At 32.8% G+C, this 14,609-nt stretch overlaps 2 protein-coding genes across 4 annotated transcripts; both read right to left on the minus strand.

The window, feature by feature from the left end:
• Nucleotides 1,224–4,023, minus strand: LOC18590434 (mitochondrial ATPase complex subunit ATP10). Of its 3 annotated transcripts, none has more exons than XM_007015952.2 (8): nt 3,829–4,023; nt 3,684–3,724; nt 3,526–3,589; nt 3,181–3,369; nt 2,702–2,773; nt 2,162–2,337; nt 1,957–2,070; nt 1,224–1,474 (listed from the first exon to the last, which is right to left on the minus strand). In XM_007015952.2, the coding sequence occupies exons 1-8, from the start codon at nt 3,973–3,975 to the stop codon at nt 1,435–1,437; spliced, it is 843 nt and encodes a 280-aa protein (XP_007016014.2). In that variant the 5' UTR covers nt 3,976–4,023; the 3' UTR covers nt 1,224–1,434. The 3 variants fall into 3 exon arrangements, with proteins under 3 accessions (XP_007016014.2, XP_007016013.2, XP_017982084.1); XM_007015951.2 differs by having other exon boundaries at nt 1,953–2,070; XM_018126595.1 differs by having other exon boundaries at nt 3,526–3,594.
• Nucleotides 5,741–8,858, minus strand: LOC18590435 (lysosomal Pro-X carboxypeptidase). The gene is made up of 9 exons (XM_007015955.2): nt 8,196–8,858; nt 7,933–8,119; nt 7,694–7,827; nt 7,466–7,578; nt 7,120–7,369; nt 6,516–6,671; nt 6,306–6,385; nt 6,148–6,197; nt 5,741–6,056 (listed from the first exon to the last, which is right to left on the minus strand). The coding sequence occupies exons 1-9, from the start codon at nt 8,598–8,600 to the stop codon at nt 5,914–5,916; spliced, it is 1,518 nt and encodes a 505-aa protein (XP_007016017.2). The 5' UTR covers nt 8,601–8,858; the 3' UTR covers nt 5,741–5,913.

The raw sequence follows: 14,609 nt of genomic DNA on the forward strand, positions 1-14,609 counted from the left end.
GAAATAAATTGAAATAATCGACAATGGATGAATATCCATAAAGTTCAGTGTTGGAGACTTTGAGTAAAGGCTATACTTATATATGACTTGTGGCACCAGATATACCCTGCTCTCTTTGAGTCTTCACTGGCTTATGCTCAACTTTCCTTGCAAGAGAAATGGCATCGAATCTTCTATGACAAATAAAAAAAAAAGTTAGAAAAAAATATGTCAGTATTCTTCTTCTTCATCTCTACCATTAAGCAAGCACACCAATGCTGCAGTTCTTAATGATAAAATATATACATTTTATTTCATCAATATATTAAGTCCCTTCCTCCAAAATTTATGTGACTAGTGTACTTGTATAGAAATTTAGTAGTTTAATCAATTAATTTAATTTTTTTTTAAAATTATACTTTCCTCCATCTTTGTCTCCGCCTATCTTTTATCATTTCTATTTTTGAACTTTTTGAGCAAGTCTATTCAACTACAAATTCAATAATGATCCTGCCGTGTGAGCACATGTTTAACGTCATATTAACAAGAAAATATCAAAACATTTCGATTAATATCATATTAATTTGATCAGACGTCACGTTTGCACATTTAATAGTAAAATTTTAATAGTATTAGGGTTTAAATTGATATTAATAAATTTTAAAAATACAAAAATTTAATTTACATAAATTATTATATAGAGATTAAATTTATCTTTTTTAATAAAACATAAAGATTCAAAGCATAATTTGATTTTTTTTTTTTAGATAGAAGAGAAGATGGATAATTGGCGATGTGAGTGACCAATGACTGGTGGGCTTCTTATCCTGAAAAACAGTACCTGCTTTTGTTTGGTATATGCAGTGGGCTCCATAAACAAAGAGCGTAAGCTAACCCCCTGGGCCCATGGGGCATTCATTTAGCAATGGTCGATGTAGGAAACAAACACAGCCAAACCTTTAGTATACAACACTATCAGCCTCCACACTTTTCCTCCCTAAAAGCAAGTACTAGTAACAAAGTTTGGTTCCTTTTCAGCTCTATCAATTACCGAAGCTATATTAAGCAGTAATCATAGCATAGAAATGTTTTCCAGTTCGCTTGCATCAATTAATCTGTAACATACAGGGGAGAGAACACTTCTTCCACTAGGCAAAATAATTGTTTGCAGAACGCCAGAAATGTGGCAATATTAATAGCTTGCCTATCAAATTAAGAACATCGATGGTGGTGAAAACGTTATATTAAATCTCAACAATGTTGAAGTGGTGATACGTTTTATTCTTATAGTTGAATAGAAATTCGAAACAAAATTCATTCAACTCTGAAAACAGGGGATTATTGTACATCAGTTCTTCGGAAAGCCTTAATACCAAGGTACTCTACTACAAAATTGAGGTCTCTCAAACTAATACCAAGCCTTAAAGTTTTCTTCAAATTTTTGTGCCAAAAGGCTTATAGTAACCGCTGAAGCACTTCAGAGAAGCCAAAGCATCTGCAAGGAATACCAAAGGAATGATAATATTATTTTACAGATGTAACCCAATATAGTCCCACATAAAATACTAGCATATTAGAAGGATTTTTAGAATATAAAAAAATAAAATGAAGATAAGGCTGACAATAGTAGAAGGATTGCTTCCTATTTTATTTTTAGATTGCATTAGGCATGAGGAACAAAAGCACTTTTTGTCTTTGTTATCTGTTTTATTTTCATGGAAAACAGAGAAACAAATGTTTAAATTATTTTCAGTTTGCTGTAATCTAAAACCAATTTCATTTTCAATCCGCATACACATTTTTGCAAGACTTTTGTATTCTCTATGTAAATGAGAATAGCAAATAGCAAGTAGGAACGTCTTCAGAAACAAAACACACCCTCACTTTGTTGTGAAACTAGTATTCTTCAAAAGCAAAAATTGAGATCAACGAAAGCATTAAGATTATAAAATAGCTATAACATGCTGGCGTACCTACTTCTCCTCCAGAAGATGCGTAGTGCAAGAAAGTAATGATGATAATTCCTCTTGGGTTGCCAAACCAAAGCCTTGCCATCTTACTCTACCAAGTTTGTCAAGCAGGAAAATATACCTTCAAACCGATAAGAAAAACATATTTTTAGACCAACAGTAACATATAGATAACGATGTTATAGATTTGGCTATAAAAAACTTTTAAATACCCAGTTAGAAGGTTCAGTATCTTCAGTTCCTTTCTGAAGTAATAGTGGTCACCAAATGAATAGACAATCTGCCTCTGAAGAGCATTCTTCTCTCCATCAATAGACTTCCTCATGGTTCGCAGAAGCAGCCGTTTAATTGGATTCCGGCATAAGAGCCATGAGTCTATAAATGACACCTTATACCACAAAAAAATTATTTAGCAACACATAAAATTATAAAACATGATTATTTAATTAATAATTTATTAGCGACATTGATGGGCCACCAGAAATTCCATAACTTGACATTCGGTAAATAAAGAAACAACTCCCTCATGGTTGCAGGCTAATGCCCTTGAAGCTCATGTTCTAAGGTAATATAGTTAGGAAGATCATAAGTCAAACACCACACTAGTTCTCTTTCTTTTTTATTTTAGAGTTACAGATTCATTGAATCAATTTATCCTTGATCCAAAATTTTTTTTAAAAAGATTAGCTAGTTAAAAAAAAAAATAAAAACATTAGAATGAGATTCAAAGGTAATAGCCGAAAGAATACAACCTCATATAGCTGAACATCCTTGGAATTGCTAAAGGCTTCAGAAAAAGGTGTGCACCAAGTGTCAATCATTTTCTGCCAAGGAAAGAGGGTTAAAATGCAGCAGCAACAGCCAGCAACATCAACAACAATAATCAGAAAATGAGGCAGCAACCAAAAAATCTTTCTTTTTCTTTTTTTTGTTTTTCATTCTTGCACAGCAATTTTAACTTTTAACCCTTCCATTGCCACTGAGGCCCTAATATGCCTCTAATCTCTACTATAAAAAAATGGTACAAGAATTCATCTCATCTAATTCATAATCTAACCAGCATTATTTTTTTCAAGATGATTTCACAATAAAAGATGTATAAGGTATTAAGGCACCTTTCTCGGTCTTTTGGCTATGATCAACTGATCAAGTATAGTAAGAGTTTTAGGTAATGTCGTTCGAAATATATACAAAAATATATCCAAAACAAACATGGCAAAAAGAACCATACCTGGGAGCTAGCTCTAAATGATAGACAAACTAAAGATACTTTTGGGACAGCCAACTTCTCGGCATCAACCCGATCTCCATTCGAAACAATGGGCAGTTTTAACGTTCTACCATCAGAATAGGTTACTTCTAAGCCAGGAAATTTCACGGCTGCCATTGCAGGAATAATAATTTTATTTGCCACTGCAATCTGCAAAAACCAACATCAGAATAGTTCCAATAAATAAAATTCTCCCACAAAGTACTTAACTTTTGCTAGAAATCAGCTAAATTTAGCATTTAACATTTTCTTTTTACAGATTTTGAATTGATTTAAATTTTAATGAATAAAAGACTAAATAAATACCTTACCACCATGTTGTTTCAGCTCAGAAATGTCGGCGAAATATCCTCTATTCATTTCATCGGCACTGCCCTAAATCAAATTAAACCAATATTTATTAAAACAAGATCAAATGAAAAGAACTCAAAAAAAAAAAAAACAAACCAAATACTTAAACTTACAGTCTTGCCCGTTCTTTCTCGATTGCTTCCTTATTTCCAAGCTGAAAACAATTAAAAACAATCAAGAATTTTAACGTCAAGTATTTACCGAACAAACAAAAAGTCAGATTTTTTTTTAAAAATAAAAAAATGCGTAAAAATTTGCCTGGTAAATGTCGAGGAAGCGATTGGAGGATTTTCGAGCGAAATGTTGCGGAGGGAAAGGCAAAAGCTTTTGTTCATGATTTAGGAGTTGTTTACAGGTGAGAATCGAAGCCCTTGTTTGGCTTACCACTCGATTTACTCTCAACATTTTCGATTTTCGAATTCAGATTTCTCTTCTTCGTTTTCTGCAACCCCGAATAAGGCTCTGGACGGGAAATATATCACGGGCCCCCGCTTAATTTTCGAAACAAGAAATTGGGTAATTTGGGCCATGCCATTTGCAGTTGGGCCCAATTGATTATTTTTATCAAGGGCCCAATTCATTTAAGAGGTCAAATATATATATATATATACATGCACTAGCTATAAGAAACTAGGAATTTAATCTTGAATCTAATTTAGTTTAAAAGAGTAACTATCGTCTGATCAGCGCTTAGGTTATTTCTCACTGATTCTATGTTTCTAAAAAACTATTAGATTCTTTTTATTATATACTTTTTTCTTTTGTACAAGAGAAATATTAGAGATGAGGATTGAAATGATTTGAGTGTGAACGAAGTTTACTTGTCTCATCGATCGGAGTAATTGCAATCAAAAGATATATTGTCGGGTCAGATTAGATTTATTTTGTTATTATTTTATTATGGGATCGTTACTTTTTTTTTTTAAAAATTATATAACTTGATAGAATATGTAACGTCTATATTTATAAACTTTTTAAAATTTTTTTATCTACTTTGTGTGAGATTGAAACACGTGATTAGCATGACATTAAATTTTTAAAATATATTTGTGGTTATATTGTTGGATCTATTTGACTGCTTCTTATAACAGGTTACTCCAATAATTTCTTATTGATCAATCTATTTGACTTCATCTTATAACAGGTTACTCCAATAATTTCTTACTTTGCAAACAGTTTGATAATATGTTGGATTAAAGATGATTGTGCCCTTATAGAGTACTGAAAGCTTTAAGTGCTTACTTTAAAACTTGGGAGGCAAAATGAAAAGATTAAATAAAAAAGTGTTTAAAAAGAAAAACCATCAAATAACCAGGTTCTGATTGCCTCATTCACCAACCAAGAACATACCAATATCAGCCAAAAGGGAGCAGGGTCCTTCAGAAATCCAGATTCATGCATGGACAGGAGAGAGAGAGAGAGAGAGAGAGAGATAAAAGAAAGTATCCCAAAAGATCAAAGAATATATATAATGGCCACGCCTGCAAATGCACCACTGAATTGCTTTTGTAGCCCAAATGACCAGCAACCACTCTCTTTGGAGGGCCATGTCCTTAATTCATCAAGGTTTTGAAATGAGCAAGTGTTCTCCATCTTTCCATCTGCCATCATCAATATAAAAGTCATTCATGTTTTGTTTTTTTTTTTCTTTAATGAACCCAATTCTTGTACAAAGTTCGTCAGATGCTTTGCACACTTTCTGCTGTTTCTTTTCTTTTCCTCTTTCAAGATGCCTAACCCTAAACTTGCAAAAGGGAATCAAATTGAGTGGAAGTTATTATAGTTGACTGGGGACTCCACTTCTGGTATTGGGGCATTGGATAAGTGCCCTTATTGGCCTACCAAATGGAAATATATGAATATTTCTAGTGGTCCTTAATAGGGGTAGCATACCACCCAAAACATACTAGGTTCCAGCCATTCTGTGCCTTTCTTATCCTTTGTTCCCCGAATATATAATTAATTGTTTAAGCTTAATTATAAACTCTGTTTATCAAAGTGCTGACAATCTTTTCCAAATTCCTCTCACAAACACAACCAATGTGAGTAAATGTGTAGGAGTAGTTCTGATGTGTCTTTATGGTTTGGTGGAGTCTTTGTAATGAGATCTGATATATATGCATATATATTATTAATATTATCTCATTCATGGACTGCAGTAGAATGCCAGTAGTCTGATAAGCTAGCTATTTGGATTCATAGATATAGCACAATTCATTATCCTTACAATACAGTAATTTTCATATTCGACACTGCTTCTACATATATATGGTTAAAATTTTGATGTGGCCACTTAATTTATTCTCTTTGATTATTATCGAGCAGCTCATATCATGATCAGACTCAGGCTGGATCTCTGAACTCAAGCAGATCAGTGTAGTACTTTGCTAGCCAGCCCTCAATTATCTGAACTTCGGTTTTTCGTTGCTTGACCAACCACTGTGGATCACTTTTCTTCTCTGGCAGTATATCCAAGCAATGAGACCCTGCAAAAAAATTTCACAGGTTAATGTAAGTGCATGTTTTGGTGTGACAGCAACTAAAACATAGTCCTATATTGTAAGAGAAGCAAACTACCATGGATTGTATGGACTGCAACAACACTATCTGATATGTTCTCCAACACCCTGTGATAAGATGGAAATCGTTATTAAGCTATGTCAAATAATTAGATGCAAATGATATGGAGAAATTAAATATAGTATATAAATTGAATATTAATTTCTTTTTCTCACCCGCCGCTGCTGTAAGGATCTCTCAGGCCATTAGAGAAAATGATGTTACTAGCAAACCTATGGAGAATCAACTTTAAGTCCTGCCAATGATGGGAGACTTTAGGGCTTAGGTATAAGGTTAGATAACCGAAGATCATTAATAAATGTGGACGAAGTTATCAGGACTACTGTTTGAATTAAACATGATTGAAAAAGAGATCAAGAACACACATGGCCTCCATAGTAAGTTGTCACCCAATGCGGCTGAGGCTGGACACCAAATAAGCTCTTGCACTTCCTTATGAACCTGTTTAGATTGAATGGCGCTGGTGGGAACATAGAATCATTGTTGCCATGGCCTATGGGCATCACCATCTCACTACATGTCTGTAAAGAGACCAGCCATGTAAAATAAGTTAATTGGCAATTGCATGCAATCATGAGAGAATTAAAGGAAGATTAGTGGCATTAACATCCAATACAATTTCATACCAGGCATCTAGCCTACTACTAGTGCTATAATTTTATAATTCAAATTTGAGCATTCAAGATTACATTCCTATGAGTTGGAAAAGTTAGTTTTTATGCTCATCTTTTTCTTAAATTCTAGATGTTATGTCATAAATTAAGGCTCCAATACCATTTTAGAGAACCTGTCATTCTAAAAGTTTTATACACATCCTTGAATATGTTTTAACAGGTTAACATTGTTGTCGTCACCACTATATAGAGTGATGGTTAGAACTAAAAGGATGATATAAATACCGTTCAAAAAAAAAAAAGGGAATCATATAAATGTATGAACGAGCGGCATGATCAGCTAGTCACCTCTCACCTGCCATCTCCACCCCATGTATGTTTCATCACTTGGATGATTGTATGCGTTCATGTCATAGCATGATTTATTTCCCACATAAGCAACAACACCGGCAAATATTCGGCCGAGTATATCAGTCCCTTTAGGAGCTCCATCAATGCCACCACAGACGATACTAAGGGGATAAGTGGGAGGATGATCATATTGAGCGGCTTCAGAATATATTGAATCTAAGTAGTCCTTGAGATCAAAAGTTCTCTTCAATTTTCTAAATAAGAAGAAAAGACAGAAGAAAATATATAGATTGTTGGTGCTTATAACATTAAACATGACATGTTGTCAACAAGAGTCATAGTTTACTTACTTGCAAGTTTTGAATTTCATGCTGAGGATTGAGAGACCATTAGACTTGGAAGCAACTTTATCAATTTCATCCCATGATTCTCGAATGGTTTCATAGCAACTTTCACTAGTTTCCTGTCCATCGTAGAACAAGTTGTAACTATATTAATGGGAAAAGAAAAAGGAATGGTTTATAGTCAAACGAGAATCAAAACTAAATCGACCAATTGGAATTAGTTTGATGTTTTACTTTAAAATCCTTGGTCACAATTGCGTAGTAACCAACTTGTGGTGCAAGGTCATCAAAGTAAAGAATTGGAGCTGAGGAGGCAAGAGCTCCAAGAGCAACATGTGGATATTTTAGCCGAAACCATGCCGCAAGCACTGCAAAACGTATAGAAAATAGCTTTCAAACTACAGGTATGAACATGGTCATAGACAAAGAAAATTTCCGTTAACCTGTTAAATAAGGTTTCGTAAGCCACTTACTTCCCCCATATGATCCTCCAATGACAATGACCGGAGAGTTCTTCGCAAAGAATGTTTTCTTTATGTGAAGAATAATGGCAGCATAATCGGCTATAGCTTGAGCCGAGGTGAAATAACCCCGAATACTGGCATTTCTCAGAGCTGCTTCCCTTGATCCGAACGGTATGGATTTTCCATAGAACCGGTGCTGCCAAGAAGGTCATAGTTTCTGAGTACTGAGAACAAGAGGAAGACGACGGTGAAGAAAGAGTTTTAACTTTTACCTCGATATATACTAGTAAGGCCTTGAAACGAGGGGCATTATCAGTGAGAAAACCGATATCGGATAAATCATTATCCAATGATGTTTCTTCACCAAAAAACACCAAGATTGGTGCACTAGTATTTGCACCACTCCAGTACTTAGAATTGACTACATATCTTTGTGGAAAGGTGGTATAACTTTCCGGTCTGTAGTTGAAGTGATCAAGTGTCTGGCTGTAAAAGAAGGTCTTGAAATCTTTTGAAACTGAAGAGGATGTGATTTTGGGTTCAGTCCGGGTTGTTCTTCGAAGTGCTCCTAGCCTTGGGATGCTGAACTGTGTTCCAGTGACACAGGAAAAAGATATTAAGGAAAACAAAAGCAACTGATGAAATGAGTGTCTAAGAAAGCCCATGGCTCTGTTCATATGCTAGAAAGGTTCTGAGTTCGTTTCTTGAGCTCTGCTAGTTCAAGAGCATCGACCCTAAATTTATAGTATAAGAGTTGATAACTATTAAATTATAAATATAATATAAAATTTATAGAATAATACGTTAATTTCGTAATCGAATGAGAGTCTGGTATGTGTTTATTCAGGGATAAAGTATAAGATGCGGTTGACTTAATAGAAATCAAACTGTAAGATCAAGCCTCAAGGGTATTGTCACTTTTATCATTGAACCCCACACTGTGCATCACATGGGCGGAAAAAGAAGAAAAGAAGGGAGGAAGAAAGCATTCAATGCTTTTTAATATTTATGACACACCCCTGATGACAACATAACCTCATTACATAGAAATTTCCAGAATATTTAAAAGTCTGGTCGCCGAATTTGGAACAATAATTGTTCTTTAAGGATAATTTGAGTTCAAATTTGAGTAACGAAATGCTTCTTTTTAAGGCTACTTTTTGTTCCAAAATTGCCTAAAATATTCTCAATTTAAAGCAAAAAGTTGACCTCAAGATTAAACTCTAGAAAAAGTAACCTAAAGCTAAACCTTGTGATCTATAAGTATTTGATATATAGCTTGTTTTCTCTTATGGATTAATGTATATAAATTAGATTCCGATCAAGGTACTGGGAAATGACCTTCCACTAAAGTCTGTTTCCTGTAACTTTCTGCCTTATCATTTAAAGATTATTAGTTGCAAAGTAATTCTAAGGTCGTTGATGGACTTCAGCCATCTAAGTTTTTTAATAGTATGGTCAAATATTGTTCATCATTAAAAAAGTGTATATATATAGGAAAATGGGCAATATAGAGGAAACAAGAGTTAGTTGCTTGTCACTGAAGCATTTTCTCCACACCTCCAAACATTATAAAAGTTGCAATAATCTTCCTTTCTATTCAGTTGGTGATTTGATTGATCAACTCTAGCATAGCTATAGGGTGATAATCTAGTAGGAGTAGAAATTCTTTATGTAAGTGTTACTACCATTGTTCTTTTATTGGTCCATTATTGACCACCAATCCAACATCTCTAATGATGCTAATTGCACTTCATCTTAATCCATTCTTTCCTTTTCCTAGTTTAATATGGCTAAACATATATGAAAGTGGGTAACCATCTATTGCCAACTCTCTCAAAATAGATTACTGTTTGAGTATATTGGACCCAAAACCTATTTATACTCTCATTTTAAAAAATTTAAAGCTTTGTTTAACATCACGTTTGTCATGTTAAAAATTTATTTTTATTCAAGTGCACATCACGTTTGTCATGTCAAAAATTTGTTTTTATTCAAGTGCAATATCAAATGCATATTGATTTGACTTGTGATTGACATTTAAAGGATCTATTTCTAATGTTGTTTAATTAGTTACTCGCTTCTAAATAAAAAAAATGTTACTATACTTATTTAGGAATCTGTCACAAAGTCTTCAATATAGTTTTGAATAAATTAAATACATTAAAAAAAATATATCTTATTTGAATGAATTGAATGAGACAAAGTAAAGTGTCTTAAATAGTGAGATATTTAAAACAAATAATTTATATTTTTGAGATTACTAAAAAGAGTATATGGTGAGTATATTATATGCAAAAGTTGATTTTGTTTTACTACATGGTTCAAAAATACACTAATAAGGTAATAATATATATATTTTTTATTATAAACATGGATGGAGATTATTAATAGAAACTAAACCTTAATGTTTGTGATTCTCTAGTTAATGTTTAGAAAGTGAGTCTAATAGAATGCAATGTGAAACCACATAAAATCATATTTTCGATAATTTTTTGGGTACATAAAATCACATTTACAGTGGAAGTATAAGATTTAGTTTAGTAATGTTACTTCTAACTCTATAATTATAAAGGAGAGGATAAGAGATGTAAATTACAGCAATACCACCTTTCTGGTTAATTTATTACAAGTAAAATAATGCTCTACCCTTATAATTATTTAGGATTGAGTATTTAATAAAAGTTCAAAGAAATTTCATTTTTTTTCTTATATTGTTTGGTATCATTTTAGGATGTGTTTACGACTTAATGTTGCCCAATAAGTGGTTAGAAAATTAGGACTTAAAATATATAATATTTCAATGATTAAATGATGTTGTGTTCTAATAGATGATATATATCGAATCAAACACTTTTTTTTAATGAAATTTCATATATAAGTAAAAATTATAATTACAATTAAATTATTTTTTTAAAATAAGATTTATTCTTCCGTCAACAGTGATGCCATAACAAGTCTTTAGTCCAATTGACAGTAGACTTTTGTGACATAGAGCACTTGGTGCGGGAATTTAATTGTACATTTGCAAAAATTACACTGTGCATCAAGCAGAGACAGCAAGCAGATTCAGTAAAGGGTCCTAAACAAGGAAAAGCAGCGATAAAGCCTATAAGAATCAGATCTCTCGACAATTCCCTGTATAGGGCAAAACCTTAGAGGACCTCCAAAAAAGTCTCAGAAGCACGGGGCTGAGACGAAGTCTCCCATCCAATGAGAAGTGAGCAGAAGACTGAGCAGATCAAAGAGTTCGAAACAGAGCATAAAACATCCTTCATTAGATGATCAATTCTCAGACCAAAACGCAAACCAACTTACAAGGGAACAGGCACCTTCGGCCCATTTCAACCGGATATTTGATATAAAAAATTAAAATGAAGTGAATTAAACAATAAATAAACCAACAAACAAACTAGTATATATATAATTGGACAAAATTCAACATAAACTAGTTCAAATTCGTACACAATGTGACTTGAATTATAGGACCTAATTAAGATTCTAGGATCTTTTTCTTGAGAATGCCCCATTGGCATTGAGTAACAATTGGTTGATGTAATGATATCTATGTAATAATTTATATTTTCATTATTACATTAAGTTTAATTGATGTTTAAATTATTTATGGAATTCATCGTTTATTTATTAAATTTAATGGATAATTCTTTGATTCTCATATAAAAAAATTTCTAAATCTAAAATTTATTAAATTACCGATTTAAATAAAGATTGATCATTGTGATCCACAAACTTGATCACCACGTTACTTTTTAAAAATTTTATTCGATTATATATTGTTTTGATAAAAGGATTTATTTTGCATATTTGTTGTTATTATTAGTTACATATTATTGAAATTCAAGCTAAAGACAAATATATACAATGAATGCACATGCCTAACAAAAAAATAATGAACTTTTCAAACATAGATTAAATGCTTATTACTTAAATATATATTGTATTTAACATGGAACTACGTAAATTTTAATTTAAAATAATCAATAATTGACGTAATTAAATAATTATTTATACAATATGTTTTACATTAAAGATTATTTATTGTAACATTATTTTAATTAAAATAATATTTACTTATTAAATCATACACGTAGAATCCTCGTATAGATAAAGAAAGGGTGAGTGCAAATTGCACTGTGCAATAACTAATTATGACTTACTTTTTTCTCTAATAAGTGATATCTTCTTTGCTCTAATTGATCCAGCTAATAACTTTCCCACGTTTTGTTGTTATCTTTTTTTATAATTTAATAAAGAACTTTTCAATCATACCATAATTGCAAGGGTTAATGCTATATGTCGAAAACTTTAAGCTGAAAATATATAAACAAATTAAGGTCCCCTTAATGTGATGCATACATCTCTATATTCTATAGTAATGAAGATAAAAGATATTAATATATGTATGTGCGATGGTGGATGCCTATGCGGAGAAGTGTTATTGCTGTATAAAGTTCACCAAAAACCACATGGATTAGCTGATTCTCTCTGCTAATTTCTTTATAATTAACTAATCAAACTTTGAAATGATGAGGAAACCCACGTAAAAGCGCATAAGAGGAACCCATCTCTTTGCCAGATGATGTCAGCATTGTGGAAACATATAGGTCAATATACCTAACTACATTCATTTTCTTCATTAATTTCATCTATATTCTTACATGTTTGGCCTCTTGACCAAAGATTAGGGAACTAAATGATCTGTTCGGTTCATGGGGATGTTGTAATCCATGGGAGGTAGGGGAAAAAGGAAAATCTTTATTACAACAAAACATCTTTCTCTCCATTTGAATATCAACCGTTGGCTAGAGTTGACTCTGCAACTGGGAAGGTCTCAAAAGCAAAATATATAGTGGTCACGTATCGGTCACACTACCATAAAATAGATGATGCGCTCTTTGGTATGAAGTGCATCTGAAGGCCATCTTTCATCATCTTTTTTAAAGATATTCTACTTTCTTTTTTCTGCAGTGCTTCTATATAAGAAAAGCTGGCCTTAAAAGAAGAACATATGGGTAGCTGTTATTCCAGTTTGACCGAAGAATCTGATCATGTAAGTGGACCTTAATGGGGGAGGCATGCCTTCCAACATTGATCACACAAAAGTTGTAGAATTTTTAGGCCTTCAAGAGAAAAAAAGGGGCACCAGACTTTTGATTTTTTTGACCCACAAATGCAATAACAGTTTTCATTAGCCAAAAAAGTTTTTAGAATGAGCAGAAATTAACTTGAATGTTTTCATATAGCTTAAAGACTAAATTAATCAAACAACATAACTCATTGGAGGGAAGTCCTACGGGTTTCTTCCGGGTACTTGAGGCTATCTGATTCATATAAATGGAAGCAAGCTATTCATCATAAATGAAGATGGAGCTAAATGAAACTATGCAAATGAAAACAATGATTTTGATCCATATATATATGAGCAATCTGGTGAGATAATGCTTTTCACTTTAATTTGGATAACCATAAGTCGAGGGTAAGACTTTAGGTCTCATGTATAATGCTGATCAGAAGAGTAAAAATTGTCATCATTTTGATGCAAAAGCACAATGGAAAATGGTCCAAATCAAGAGGCATTTCAATCTCTGCAACAGATTAAGCCTACCACTTTTCTCCGTTCTTATTGTCATGGCAACTGCAGCCACCAAGCCACTCTCCACTTTCACCCTGGATATGAGCACACGCCTGCATCTACCGAATTATCCAGGGTCAGCTTAATCTTTGTCATGTCTACCAGCATAATTAGGCCTGTTGAGATTAACAGTGGGGAATATTGGAGAAATGTGGCAAGCACTAGGCACTAAAATGAATTCTTGGGGATTGCCTCTTTGCATGGAAGCTGATGATTGCTGAACAAAGAGCTTGATAGCTGTCAACTCTCTAGTTTTAGACATGTGAAGAAAGTTCAAAATACTTTAAATCCTGACAAGAATAGTAAGGAATTTTAGGATATGACAACTAGTATTTCTATTAAGTGGTCCCAAGGAAGTTTGGACATTTAAATTTTTATGTTGATTAAATTATTGCCATTCATTCATATTCTGAAACATGAAAAAGTAACGAATAATTCATAAATATATAGTTGGAAAGGCCTAAAACAAAATCCATGAATTTCCTTACACTGTAAAAACAGGGAACATTAGATGATTTTGGTAATGCCTTTTGCAAGTATTCAGGCAAAAGGAGAGTGGGGAAAAAGAGATTATAAGTGATATAAGCATGTAATTAGCCACCCAATACATTAAACAGGTGTCAATATCATTTTAATTCTAATCATTTTGAGCCACTTGGATCATTAAGAAGATTTTTGTGATGAGAAACCCTTCAAATGGGAAACTGTTGTATACCAATGTTTTTTTCTTTGAAAATTGGATGTTGTATACCAATGTACCTGACTCATTTAACTTATTTGTCATACCATATTTGTTTTGCTACATTAATCACTATTATCAACTGTCCAACCGTCCAAAAATATAAAAGGGCCGGCAAACAAAAGTGACTTACAAAGGTATAATTTTAAATGGTTCATAATCAAAGATGGTGCCGTTGGCATCTATATGATTAAAACCCAAGAATAATCAAGTCTGTAAGTTCAATTTGCTTGATTTTGTTATCACATTTTGAGCTGATGTGACAAAGAAAAGGATCAGTACTATCTGTTGAAT

The sequence above is a fragment of the Theobroma cacao genome, chromosome 9 (genome assembly GCF_000208745.1).
Source record: "Theobroma cacao cultivar B97-61/B2 chromosome 9, Criollo_cocoa_genome_V2, whole genome shotgun sequence".
NCBI classification, from domain to species: domain Eukaryota; kingdom Viridiplantae; phylum Streptophyta; class Magnoliopsida; order Malvales; family Malvaceae; genus Theobroma; species Theobroma cacao.

What these genes read in the sequence shown, in the direction of transcription:
- LOC18590434 (XM_007015952.2), bottom strand. Translation starts at nt 3,975, where the DNA reads ATGTTGAGAGTAAATCGAGTGGTAAGCCAAACAAGGGCTTCGATTCTC. An exon ending in GCTTCCTCGACATTTACCAG is followed by an intron (nt 3,725 to 3,828) that starts GCAAATTTTTAC and finishes AATTGTTTTCAG; the next exon opens with CTTGGAAATAAGGAAGCAAT. An exon ending in ATACTGAACCTTCTAACTGG is followed by an intron (nt 2,071 to 2,161) that starts GTATTTAAAAGT and finishes ATCGGTTTGAAG; the next exon opens with GTATATTTTCCTGCTTGACA.
- LOC18590435 (XM_007015955.2), bottom strand. Translation starts at nt 8,600, where the DNA reads ATGAACAGAGCCATGGGCTTTCTTAGACACTCATTTCATCAGTTGCTT. An exon ending in CCTTACTAGTATATATCGAG is followed by an intron (nt 8,120 to 8,195) that starts GTAAAAGTTAAA and finishes CCTTCTTGGCAG; the next exon opens with CACCGGTTCTATGGAAAATC. An exon ending in ACATGGGGTGGAGATGGCAG is followed by an intron (nt 6,672 to 7,119) that starts GTGAGAGGTGAC and finishes GTCTCTTTACAG; the next exon opens with ACATGTAGTGAGATGGTGAT.